The sequence below is a fragment of the Falco cherrug genome, chromosome 6 (assembly GCF_023634085.1).
Source record: "Falco cherrug isolate bFalChe1 chromosome 6, bFalChe1.pri, whole genome shotgun sequence".
Classification (NCBI taxonomy): Eukaryota; Metazoa; Chordata; class Aves; order Falconiformes; family Falconidae; genus Falco; species Falco cherrug.
Window position 1 is genome coordinate 41762570 of NC_073702.1, and position 13990 is coordinate 41776559.

At 40.2% G+C, this 13990-nt stretch overlaps 1 protein-coding gene across 1 annotated transcript in view; it reads left to right on the forward strand.

Annotated features, from left to right (window-relative positions):
• The window catches only part of PRKN (parkin RBR E3 ubiquitin protein ligase), a 767421-nt gene extending 756572 nt beyond the window's left edge, over positions 1-10849 (forward strand). Inside the window, exons 11-12 of the mRNA XM_055714146.1 lie at positions 4495-4612; positions 8792-10849. Of these exons, the coding sequence (XP_055570121.1) occupies positions 4495-4612; positions 8792-8901 (228 nt within the window). The 3' untranslated portion in view covers positions 8902-10849. The remainder of the gene's footprint in view (positions 1-4494; positions 4613-8791) is intronic.
• Positions 10850-13990: the final 3141 nt, after the last annotated feature.

The window sequence follows — 13990 nt, forward strand, 5'->3', positions numbered from 1 at the left end:
TCTATTTTTCCTGTGCATGAAACATATTCGCATTGATGGATATCTTTCCTGTTGCTTATCTATAGACATATTTTAGCGTTTTGACTAGCCCAAACTTTCTGTAGAGTAGAACACTAGTCCCATAGCTATGTACACCTCTCTTTGTGAGATTTTGACTCTTGGATGACTCAAGTAATGCATGCTTTTCCAAAGCCCCTTTAGCCTATCTAGCGCCCTAGACATCTGCTTTTTTTTCCCCCACAACTGAAGTAAAAGACACCACTAAACACAACAGGAGGTTAACTCATGTGAACATGTTCATAAGACAGCCCAGTAGAAGCTGCAAAAACAAAAGAAATTTAAATTGGACTGTTACCATCCCTTGTAGATCAGGCTTCAACAGATGAGGCGGCTTTTGCTCAGAGGTCTAGCCCAAAATAGTTAATGGGCTGTGTTAATCTGAATGTTATGGTGGGTTGAACATTGTTTTGTGTACAATTCTTTGTCTTCCTTTCAAACACTTTCAAATATCTGTAGTTGTCCTCGCATTCATGCTAGAAAATGAGTAATATGTTCTGATTTGAGATATCTAAGCCTTTTTGAAATGCTGTATTTCACATAAAGTCACAATTTTCCATATTTCTAATTATTTTTCCCAGGAAAATTAACTGAAAAACAAGCATTTCTAATCAAAAAGAAAGGTATTTCTGATTTAAAGGAAGCTGTACAAGGATACATTATTTAAAGTTATACATAACCAGGTTTTTTTTATTATTAGGAAGGAACTAAGCACCAAGAACAAACAAGCAGAAGTCCAGAAATTACATTCACTAAAGCTAAGCACAACACAATGTTAACAGCTTCATATTTTATTCTGAATCAAGGGTCTTCAGTTTTCAGGTGTTTTCCAGGCTAGGTAAAATAAGCATGATCATTAAAGAAGTGTGCTTACAGAAGACAGAATATAATGCAGTGGATGTTGGAATGTAACATTATATATCTAATGCTTCCAGTATTTTGAAAAAAAAGGTTTGCCATGAATGTTTTTAATCTGGACGGTACTGCTTACTTGCGGACTGTGAACACACACTTCATTGGCTTTATGTAGTTCTACTGACAAGTCGATGTATGCCCTACTACCTGAGTGACATGCTGCTTTAAGAAGGATTTCTATTCCAAGATGTTTTCTGCCTGTGTAGGACTTTTCCCAGTACTACCTGATATCGATTAACTGCATAAAAAGCTTTCCATATACACGTTCTTGTATCATTGTATGGTGCTCAGCAGTCTCTGTGGTCTCTTTATCCCTGTTACTTTTTCCAAAGGACTCAGCATAGAAACAGAATAGAAGTAAATCTATGACCTTCAGTGTGACCCAGAGATAACAAGGCAGACTTTTTCCCTAATCTCTCTAAGGGAATGTTGAACGATGCTTGCAACAGCTCTTACTGTAGCTTCCTGTTATTTATGGGTATTCATTCCTGGTCATAACGTGCAGCACAGTTGAAAATAAAATAAAAAAATATTCATAAAGTGGCATGGGTGGAATCTAGTATCTTTTCACTGATGATGGGACAAAAATTTTTGTGTGGGGTCAGCACCACAAGTGATCAAAGTCTCCTGTTCTCAGTGAACTGGTATGTGATGCACACCTGGAGCATCTCTGAACTTCCTATCCAAGACCATGCAGGCCAAATAACATGAGAGCCACCTCTGCTTGACAGGCATGGCTTGTTACCTAGGCCATTGTCAGGGAGATTAGGTTTGCTAGCTTACAATGAAAGGTGATTTAAATAGACACTGGTAATGGAGAACTGTCATACACCTTTCCTTTATTGTTTGAGGAAAACATGCACAGTAATATATGTGTGCTTGCAGTAATTGTATGTGGAGCGCTAAATAAAGGGCGTGAATACTGGAGGCTCATAGATCAGTATGGTATGATTTCTTTACTGAATCAGAGGGACTCCATCACTGTACCATTTCTCTGCATTTGCTTCTTGCAGCAGGAAGTTTTTAACTTCGCATTCAGCAAGACTGCCATAGGAGGGATGTTTCAACTCTAATAGGCTGAAAACAGCATGCTGCTGCATCTGCTTCATGCTAGAATTTTTGCAATGGAAAATATTAATATAATTCACTCCTCTGTTTTCAACAATTTGCTCTTGGTGAATTGCATATGTGTGGTTTGAAGTTGTTTGGTTTAGTTATTCCTACGTTCTCGCAAGTTTGCTTTTGTTTTGAGAACTAAGATCAAATATCTTTATACAAATCAAATTAGCAATTTGGCAGATGAAGTTTTGCCTCAGTGTCAATTGCTATTAGGACACAACAAAGACATGAAGATGGGGGAAAAAGTATGTTTCCAAGTACTGAACAACACAGTTTGGATTTGGACTATTTGGGAAAAACAGAGCCACTGTGAAGCTCTTCTGGGTCAACCACAAAAATTAAAAATACTTCTGGTCTTCTCATGTAGCTATTATTTTTAAAAGAATAGCAATGTTTTGTTACTGCTATATTGATTTTCATCTTGAATCGTCTGCATGAGTGTTAAGTGATTAATTCCCGTTACAGTGAGGTGAAATTAATTTCATCTACTTTCGGTCACTGGGCAAACTGAGGCCCAGGTCCAGTGTTCCCCACTCTCCCCATCTTGTGTTCAGGCCCCTCTGATTTAGCTCAAATTGCTTGCTAAAGCCATCCTTCCTTAAAGATCGAGGTGTTGCAAGATCAATACTAGATTATGTTCTTCGCTATTAGCCTGAGCAGCTTTTTCTATTTCCCAGAACTTCCTAATGTGCCATTGTACAGAGGTCATCCTTTTGCCGAATTGCTGAATTCCCAGCAGGGTGCAGGGCCAAATTCCCTCTCCAGAAGCAGAGAGCCAAAAGTAAAAGTCACTTCTAGGATACGGCTGAGAAAACTGTTCACTTTTGTCACCTTTGCATCAAAAATATTAGCAAATTGGAGAATATTGAGTGAGAGGCAACAAAAGGGACTCAAGGGCTGAGGAGACTGATGTAGGTAGTAAAAGAAAAGAAATAATGCCATAAACACATTTTTGAGGTTTCTTAATTAAAAAAGCCTGGGATATTTTTAAGATGCATGTTGTAATGGCCACCAGATGAGCTGGAAATTAATTCCTGCAGATGTTGCTCCTTGTTATTCCATTTTAACTCAGGAGACTTCAGCCAAGAAATAAAATCTAGGTCTTACTCACAGACACTGCAACAACTCACAGGCTTTATCAGTAGCAGCTGGGCAGAAATCAAGAGGAGTTATTGTTCTGTGGCATGTTTAAAAGTTGGGCCAATTTCCTTTTTCTGTCTTACTAGAAATAAATATATTTAAAAATTATCCATGTAGATAAGTATTAGAAGTCTAGCCACAGAACAGCCTACAAGTATTTAGAAGGTATACACAAAGAAATTATGGGAATTTTTACAAATTATGTAATTTAGTTTAAGCTCGTAATTCTTCCATATGCTTGGAAAAACCAACATTATGAATGGAGAGAGCAGAACTTCAAGAGCTAGCAGAACTGGAACCTACACACACTGTTTACAGCTACTAATCACATAGTTGCCAGCCTTCTGTAATAGGAATGACCCAAGGCACTACCATCTCATTTGTCCTTGTATCATCATTTTAGGTAGGAAATTGCCAAGTAGGGCACTTGTGTAGATTACGTAATTTTGTCCCAGTCATAAATAGGACAAACACAGGGGTCCCTTTTAAAACACACTTCATGATAATTTTTCCATCTGTGTCACCCTGTCTGAGGAGTTGCTTGCTTTCATTGTTCACTAGATTCTTTTTTTACTTTTTCTCCAGTTTTTTTGTGTTCCTTCTTTGTGCCTCTCAAGGCCTCTTAAATTTATATAGACTATGTTTGAATGAAACCTAGACCTCCCAAACAAAGGAGTATGCTTCATTATGAAAAACATTTTCCTTCCAGGGACCCCACCATCCTGCATTATCAAGTCTTGCATTGTGTTAGTGGTTTTGCTTTTCTTGCAAGAAGGGCTTTAATCCCTGAAGCAGAACCAAACCTAATGTGTCATGTCTCAGCCAGGTTCATCTGACTCCTGCTTCGCCTTGCCTTTTGCTTTACCTGTCTTTGTGCATTTGCAGCACGACTTGATGCTCAGTGTGCCCCTCCCGGGGCTTTGCCTGCCACTCAGGGCAGGGAGGAATGGGGAGGACACAGCCTGTGCTGCAGCTGGATGTGGGAAGGACATCCAGGACAACACATGCTGCAGCTGCTGCAGCTCTCCTCCACCATCCTGAATCCTGGGATCTAACCCAATACATGTGTTGTGCACACTAGGAGAAAATAAGTTTGCATTTTGAAGCAAAAAATCTGTATCTCATACAAATTCCAGTCTACCTGGCCTTGCAGTCACTCCTGACTGTTTCTTGTGGGTAAAGTTATCACTTCAGTGTAGACATCATGTCCCAGCGCAGCCATGCAGTATGGTACCCAAGGGTGTTTTTTCTGTCTCTTTGCAGGGGTATGTAGTTGATGAACATGCAGCCATGCAAGCTCGATGGGAAGAGGCATCTAGAGAAACAATCAAGAAGACAACCAAGCCATGCCCCAGCTGCAATATTCCAGTAGAAAAAAATGGTAAATTTGTTAGTTATATACTTAACTGTCTTTTTAAATCCATTTTACAGTATAAATGTATGAATGTGCATGTGTACGTATACACACTATTACTCCAAGAGAGGGAGAGCACATAGAGCTTGAGTATTCCCTCTGTCACTGTGTCTAAATTATCTTGAAATCACTAAATCTAAATCACTTAGTTCTAAAGACACTAATTAAGCCTCACAAAATGCCTAGCTATTTTATAGATAGGGAAAATGAGGCACAGAGAGCCACTGGATGTAGTGTTCATGTGACTGAATGTCCAGCTAGTTGTCTAGCTTTTCCATTGTCACTGGAAAAAATAGACATTTGTGGGGCAAAACTCATCTCACAATGAAACAGAACATGTGTGTAATGTATGCCAGAAGAATTGCACCTAAAAGTGGGGTGTGGAAAATTAGTCCTGCTGTAGATGTCTGCACAGTATGTAGCTGAACTTAGATGAGACTAATTTCAACCCAGTGACATGCCCACAGTAGAAGACCAAGTCAGAGTAAGAAGCGTAAGTTCTGACATGCTGGTTGCACTAATCAGTGCTTACCATGTAGGAAGAAAAGTAATCTGCTGGCACTGGAGTGGTTAAAATGGGAAGCATGAATAGTAATTAGGCTATACCCTATAGGTTCATGCTGTTTCAAGACTTAGTTGTATTTATATTAATTACTCAAAACATATTAAAATGGTTGGCTAAATATTATACGACTATTAAGTATAGAGGATACTTCTCAGTTTTGTGGCATCACTTATTCAAATGGTATGCTTAAAACACCAAATAAGACACTGCAGACTGCGAGGAGAGAACACTTCAAGCAGTGATACCACAGAAATACTACTGAGAAAGAAATAGGACAAAATCCTGAAGTCTGGGGTTTGATGAAAGAAAAGAAGGCAGTTGGCAGATGGAAAGTGGGAGACTTCCTCAAGCACAAGAAGAGGGAAAGAAAGCATGAATTCAAGAGTGGGAAGGCGAGACAAGATTTGGCAAAGTGTAAAGAGCAAGGTAGGCAGCAGAAGAGAGATAACAGAGGGGCAGGTCAAAAAATTATTTACAGATTTGTAAAACAGACTGGAAACTAGAGTTTGAACTGGATTAGAAATAGACAATAATCATGACTCTAATACTTAGTTTATGCAAAATAAAGCCAAATAAAAAAATCCTTCTGGTCAGGCTTGAAGCAGGGCTAGGACCTTTACTTTATCTTAGACTCTGCTACAAAATCTTTACTGTTAAATTACAGTCACAAACTGTATCACAGTTGTCACAAAGAGGATATCCCTATTTGACACCATTTACACAACTCCCACTAATGTTTAGGGAAGTTCCTTGTAAAAATCCCCAGTGTATCAAAAAGGAAGTAAAGGCCATTATACTTTTTTATCTTTGAAATAAAATATTTATTGAAAATGGATAATAAGCAGGAAAAGACCTTTCATTGCTTGTAGCCTGACCCATGTCAGAACAGTGCCTCATAATGCAAAACGCCAAAGCCATGGCAGCAGGCTAAAACCACAATTGACGGATTGTGTTGCCATTTGGAGGGACCTCAACAGGCTAGGGTCCTCAAACTACGGCCCACGGGCCGGATACGGCCCCCCAGGGTCCTCAGTCCGGCCCCCGGTATTTACAGAACCGCCAGGGGTTGGCGGGGGGGAAACCAAGCAGCCGCAGATGACCTCCTGCCACTTCATCCGCACGCCAGCCCCCTGGTTAAAAAGTTTGAGGACCCCTGGGCTAGGGAATGGCCTGTGAGAAACCTCATGAAGTTTAACAAAGGGAAATCCACCAGGACAGCTTGGGGGCCAACCTGATGGAAAGGACCTGAGTGTCATGGTGGAGTACAAGTTGGACATGAGCCAGCAACATGCTCTCGCAGCAAAGGTGGCCAACAGCATTCTGGGCTGCATTAGGAAAAACATCAGCAGCAGTTCAAGGGAGGTGATCCTTCCCCTCTGCTTAGCACTGGTGAGACACATCTAGAGTGGTGGGTCTGGTTCTGGGCTTCCCCGTGCAAGAGAAACATGGAACATGGACTGGAGCAAGTCCAATGAGGGCTACAAAGATGATAAAAGGACTGCAGAAATAGATACCTGAGGGGGGGAGCAAGGAAGACAGAGCCAAACTCTTCTCAGTGCCCACCAAAAGGACAGAAGGCAATGGGCATAAACTGAAACACAGGAAATTCCATTTAAATGTAAGAAAATGCTTTTTACCATGTGGGTGGTTGAAGACTGGAACAGGTTGCCCAGAAAGAGCCTCCATTCTAGGATACATTCAAAACCCAACTGGACGTGATGCTGAGCACACTACTTTAGTTGACCGTGCTTCAGGCAGTGCGGTTTGGAATGGATGATCTCTAAAGGTACTTTCTCACCTCAGCGATTCAGTGATTCTGTGAATTAAGGCATGAAGCTTAAAAAGTGCAGTTCTTGCTTTCTTCTCTGGTCACGGGTACGGCATGTGCCAGCTTCCAGGCTGACATTTGTAAACTGAAAGGAGCACTTTACTTTTGCCTAAGTACAGCTAGTGTCCAGAGGCTGATCACTGTACACCAAAGTCTGCCAGCAGTCCTCATTTGGGAGGAGTACACTGACTCCACACAAGAGAATAATTCTGCCTTCCCTGCCCAAATGCTTCTGTGCACTGTCTTTTACAAGAGACAGTGGCAATGCCAATAACTTTTCTGTAATAGCCTATATTTCTCTATGTCAATAACATTTCTATAACAGCCTGTATAGCTATAGGCATTGTAGAATATATGCCAATAACTTTTCTGTAATGGCTGAAGTCAAAGAGCGAAACACTTTCCCACAGCTCAGTTCCCAGTCTAAGTGAGTTTAAACGCACATCCTCATCTCTCAGAGGACGGCTGCACTCACAAAGATGTAAGCCACATTGCTTGAGGCACTCTCCACTCTGACTGCTGATCTCAGCTGCCATGTAGCAGAGGATAACGTGATTTATGTAGCTTAGCAGGCAGAGCACACGTTTGACAGAGGGTGCCTGTTGGGGTTTGGGTCCTGCGCCAGAACTGAGGTGTGTTTTACCCAGGGATTGTTTGATACAAACCGCAAGAGAAGATTGGCTCTAAACCTCACGTAAAGTGTAACATGGAGGCTGACCTTTTGGCATGCTTACGTTTAAATAAGATTAAAAAGTCTGGCAAATTGCATCTCTGACACAAAGATACAAACTGATGAATAGACCTTGCCATCACAGTTAGTTTTCTCTCTGTCAGCTGAAGCAGACAGGCCTGTTTTAACAAACCAGTTCTTGTGTCTCCTGCTGGTTTTGCCTTCTGAGAATCATTCTGGATTGGCATTTATACAAAAGATGGTCTAAGGGTAGCAGGGTGTACAGTAGGGAACACACAATCCCTGTACCTCCTGTCAACACCTGCAGTCAAACCAAGATGACATTTCAGCATTTCTTCATACTTTTCTTTCAGTTTAAATTATACAAGAGATCTCTTTGTGTGGTAAGCAACATGGTTTCCATTTGAAGTGTATTTCTGTAATGACCTTTGACAATGTTAATGTTTTATATCTTACAAATTAAACATTTGATCAAGGTTGTGAGCAGAGGGATTAAAGCTGCTCTCACAGTATGGGCAAGTAAGAAACCCAGCTCGCAGGAAACTGATGCAATTAAAAGGCTGCTTCAAATACTAAGAAGGTCAAATCAACTTAAATTACTAATGTCATTTTGATATAATCAGCAGTCAGCCACCAAAGTCTATCTTCTGATTTATTCTCTTTGCAAATGTCTCAGTTATGTAATCTGATTTAAAACAATAATTGAACTTTGTTCATCTTCTGGCTCACAGCTGGGCAAGGGTATTCTTAAGACACCTCCGTAACTGCTTTGAGAGGCCACACACTGTCATCTCTTCCCTGTCCCTAGCATAGTCTCTAATTTCCTCCTACTCCTGCAGTCCATGAAGTGAGACCAGCACGTTGTACCCCAATAAGAGAGGGAGTAGCAGGTTTTAGAATGCCCAAGAAAAATATTCCTCAGGTTTGTACTTCTTTTTTAATAAATATTCTACTTGGTTAGTAAATAAATGCCTAAGAAAGTTGATTTTAACACTGTTAATTGTTGATTAACATCTTTAAGTGTTTGCCAAACACCAAAGCCATTCTGTTGCTATTTTGCAGGTGGCTGCATGCACATGAAATGTCCTCGCCCCCAGTGCAGATTTGAGTGGTGCTGGAACTGTGGCCTGGAGTGGAACAGAACCTGCATGGGAGATCACTGGTTTGACTAGCGGTGCTGAGGCCAGCCCACGTTGCTGCTAAAGCTTGTTTTCATCAGGGCCAAATTCTGAACTCCTTGATTAAACAAAATTCCCAGTGATTTCAGAGACACAGAGTTCAGAAGTTGGCACAGTTTGTTGTTTGGGTTTTGCTTTCTTGCATGTGCAATCATACCAAAATCACATTGAAGTTATACCAAGGGTTTTAAATCCACCAAGTAAAACGTAACTGTTAATTTGGGTTTTTTTTAATGGACAGACTTGCTCATCGTGGTACAAAGAAGGTTAAACTACACCTTTCTGAACTTGTGCAGTTTGTCAGTGTGGAGAGCAGAGTTAGATGAGGAACTTTGCTTGACATTTATAGTCAGAAATCTGTAACACTTGCGAGAGAGAGCAGCCTATGTTTGTGTGCATGAGTGCATGAGCATCAAGGGGGGTGGAGGATGTGCACTGCATCAGCTGTTTTTTCTTTGACCACTCCTTTGCTCATTCAGCACAATTTTTGATTTTGGGGCAGTATTTCTTAACAGCTTTCTTGGCAGAGGAAAGACTGCATCTCTTCAGTGTTTTCTCAGGGTTCCTTCCTAATAGGCTTTCTGTAGGGGTCTTGCTTTCAAACCAAATTCTCATAGAAACATCCAGCTTTATACCATATTTGTGCTGGTGTATTTGTAACATACAACATGAAACCTGCCTGTGTACTCATTATAGACTTTGTTACTGTTGGCAGATTAGCTAAGGATGCAGTTTCAGCTCTAACCATGACTGTTGTTGCAGTGCTGACTGGGTCCGATTAAGTGTTGTGCAAGCTAGGCTCACAGGGCTTCAGTTTTCTTGTGCTTACAGCAATACTTTGGACATGGCAAAGGGAGGCAGGAGACTTCTCAGGGGTTTTCTCTATCATCATTCTTTTAAACTGAATTAGAATATGGGTATATTTCTGAAAATACATTCAGAGCTCAAACAATGTGGGGCAGAGGGACAACTTTCATTGCACAATGTTAACACAGTAAGTAAAGCTTACTAGTATTTCCAAGCCTTAGCAATCTTACTGTTTGATGTGCATTGCTGTTCTATTCTGAAATGAAATAGATACTGTCCACATCCAATATGCCATGTTAAGGATTTGCACAATTCAGTTTTGGAAAAAAATGCACAATAAATAAAGTGATCAGAATTTTAAACTTTATTTCTCTTTTCATTTGAGTACAAAGTGAGTACAAAGATATTGGGTGGGCCACGCATTTCCTTGACTGATTCAGTCTCCCCGCTGAGAGGCTAGCCCTTTGATTAAAACATACTACTAGCACAAAATAAATGCCAGGGCCATGGATTTCTTTTCTCGAGTTTGAATTACTATTTTGTATGGCATGACTGTAAAGTCCTGAAAATATGGGTGTGCCTTGTATCGGTCAGTGCAGAGCAAGAAGCTTGAGGTATAAAGAAATCCCCGGCTCAATACAAAAATGTCTGGTTGCTAAAATCAGCAGTGTAGTCCTCTGTCTCTGCTAGAAGTAACATTAAAAGTCTAAGGAAACAAAAGAGATGAAGGCATGAGGTACCCAAAATGAGAAAGTGAACTGGTAGAATTAAGAAAATGAGAGCGAAAGGAAGTGGCAACAAGAGGACAATGGCCATTTCTTAAACGCCATTTTCCTTTTTGGCACTGGTGAGCTACGTGCAGAAGTAGCTACATTAAAGTGTAGGGGTGCAATACAACACTGCAGTGTAGCTCATTCAAGTTCGTTATCTTAATGGGGACATTGTACTGTGAATTCTGATTATTTCATGATTTAATTTCCTATACCTGGGTCTATTTTATAATTTATATGGCTTGTTGCAACAGGGTAGGGAAAAGTCACTATGTTTAATTTATACTTTGATAGTGTGTTACATGGGAGCTCATCACTACATTTCACATCCACAAACATTTGGAATAAAAGAAGTCTGAATCTCTTTCCCATTTCTTTTTAGTGTCTTATAGAGGAAGAAAAACTTGTTCACTATAAGGCAGTTTCACTGAGTTAGAGCCTGCCCTAACAAGTTAATGTTTTAATTGTCGCATAGAAATATGTAATTTATTCCCCTGGACCAAGGTCCATTGACGACAATGGACTATAGATCAGCCCCTGCCTTTCTTTCTGGCCTGGGCAGGGCATGGCAGGCATGAGTCATAAGGCTAGAACAGAAACATCTCTTCCTTTGGAAGAACGTGTCAGTGGATGGGATTTTGAGCATTCATCTTAAGACATAAGCAAGGGCAGGAAAGGAGAATAAAGAAAGGATTTCCAGCATCGACTCAAGATTGCCCGCTGTTAGAGGATGGCTTTATTGGCCCTTGTCACATAGGGTTGCTTTGCACAGTCCAGATTTACACCCTGCTTAAAAAAAAAAAAAAAGTGTATCCTACAGATTTTAATAGAACATGTTCTGATCTTCTCTGTGTTAATACATATACATCTGTATGCATACATACATGAAGTTTGAGATGGTACAGGCTGTAAACCTGATTTCTGTTTACAGTGAGATTCTTATGGTTTCCATTTAAAGGGCATGAAAAATCAGGATTGGTGCTCTGTTGACATGCTGGAATTCCTATAGAGATGTGTGAATTGAACCTAACATTTCCTATACTGAAAGAAGTTTTTTTGCGTGGCAAATGCCTTTTAAAAAAATCTAAAACTTAAAAAAAACTGTAATTGATATTGTAGTTTGAAACAAAACAAACCAGAACAAACCAAGTCTTCAGTGTCTATTCAGACTGTTCCTTATTCCAGCTCTGAAATATCGGTATGGAATTCATCTCACCCAATTTTAGCTATCTAGTTTGTTTGGTAGCCTCAGAGGCTCACACAGAGATCCGTTGGCCATGTGTATGGGGGGCATGGTGAGTTTTAAGTACAACAGAGGCATGACGGCAACATCCCTGCCGGAAACAGGGTACAGCTCCTGACAGGACAAACAGGACTGCCGAGCTCCCACAGGCTCTGGGCTCTGTTGCTGGTGTGGAGAATGTGAACTTTCCTTTTCTAAAAACTTAAGAACTGGCATTGCTTGCTAGAGTCCTTGAAGCCAGCCTTGGTAAATGCTTCCTCTGGGTCGGCACATGCGTCTCTGGAAGTGGTCCTGGGCAGCCATGGGGGTGGTGAAGAGAAACAGGACTCAAGCGCAAAACAAGAAGGAAACCAACCCGAAGGTCTAAGTAGATGGAGCTTTCAAGAGCTTGTGGTCTTTGTTCTCTACTAGCAATACACTCCGGAAACACTAAAATTTAACTGTATGTTCTAAGAAGTTGACTTATTATGGTGATATAAAGCAAAAAAGAAATCTATCTTTTTACATCTAGGTTTGCCTTTGTTTATTGAATTCTCTTTACCTTGAACCTTCCTCATCTTTCAGATTAAAACAATCATAGACTTGGTTTGGGTACTGCAATCCGAGCTCCTTTTAGTATGTGTTAAATGGATTAAGTACAGGATGTATACTGAAATATTCAATAATAATTATCTCTGTAATAATTCAGCTCTATAACAACAATGAAAATTTCTAATATTTAATTCCTGCTGGCAGTGAAATCTGAATACTGAGTAGATTAAGAAGAAAATATATAACAGTTTGGCTCCCTCAGGAAAAAGCATATCTCAAAGCTTAACATAAATAATACTTTGGGAGCCGTGACTTTGACTAAAATATCATTTAAATGTCTGCCTTATCTTGTCACAAACTGCAAGCCAAATAATTTCATTTTAAAATGTACAGTTAAAAAAAAATATCAGTAAATGGCACTCCAGAAGAAACATTATGCCACTGTTGGGAAATAAAAGTCATGCTCTCAGAGGACAGCGAGCAGTGGGGTTTGCTTTCTGCATATGAATATTAAGGTACCCTCCATAGTGCAAACCAGTATGGTAGCAAAACTTTTTGCCTACAGAACTTGTAGATCATGTAAACTGAAGTAAAATTTGCAGTTGTGGAGTGGATCCTGAGGCACTTGGAGGCGAGAGGCCAGATTCCAAGACATTCTGCTGCCCTGGTAGTCTGGGAAGATTTAGCCGCTTGTGCCTCACATTCCGAGGTAACAACAGCTGCTATATTCCTCATGTTCACTTTGCTGCTCAAACCACTACACAGGTAAGTCATCGGGTGCAGCAAGCTCAATAAGCAACGCTTGCAGCACCGTAGGAAGGACAAAGTGTACTTTCAACTCTGAAGACTGGTTAGCCCCATGCTGACTTAATCTATCTGCTTCAGCCTTTGACTAAGTATTGTGATGGCTGATCTAGAGAAACCCTACACAGAGATGGAGAGCTGCAATATAGTTCTCAATGACTAGACTTTGTTTCCAGGCAGCAAAATTCTCATGCTTCCTTCAGTTCTTCAAGCAACAGAAAAGCCTGAAGCAGACAGCACCGGACCAAAGTTGCCAGAAGAAAGAAACCTCATGCCTAACTGTTCCTGATGGTCCTTCAGCAACTTCAACCAGATGTATCTGACAGCACAGCATTGACAGTGATTCAGCAAAAAAGAGACAAATGTACTACTTTATATTTTATCTGACTTGATTACAGTTTGTAAGGAAATATTTCTCTCTCTAATTAGCAAATTTAGAAGAATGCCTCTCCCTTTTTTTTCCAGACATGTTTGTCTACTGATTCCTGTTATGTTTATTTGTGTATGTGTTTGCCCCTGTGATTCCCCTTCTGTATCACCTACTGATTTTCAGCTGTACCTCCTCTTCAGGTAGCTAATGCTCTAGCAGTTTTCAACTTGATTGTCTAGGAACTGTAAGAGTACATGCACTGAGTAGTCCTTCTCATATTCTGGCTCAGTATGTGCAGACTGGAAAAAACTGAAGTGGCTTTAAGCAAACAGTAAGGTAGGCAAGTTGAGAGAAGCTCATTTAATCACACAGAGAATCATATTTAGTAGTTTGTGTATCTGCAGGGATATTTTTTTATTTTTTTTTTAGAAATCAGGTCATATGCCATTTCATTTTTCTTCATTATTATTAATGGCATTTTTTCTTTGCTTTTAATTTGTTTTTCATGTCTGTGTCTCCATTTTTTTGAATAATGGAGTAATGTTTCTATGCTAGTAG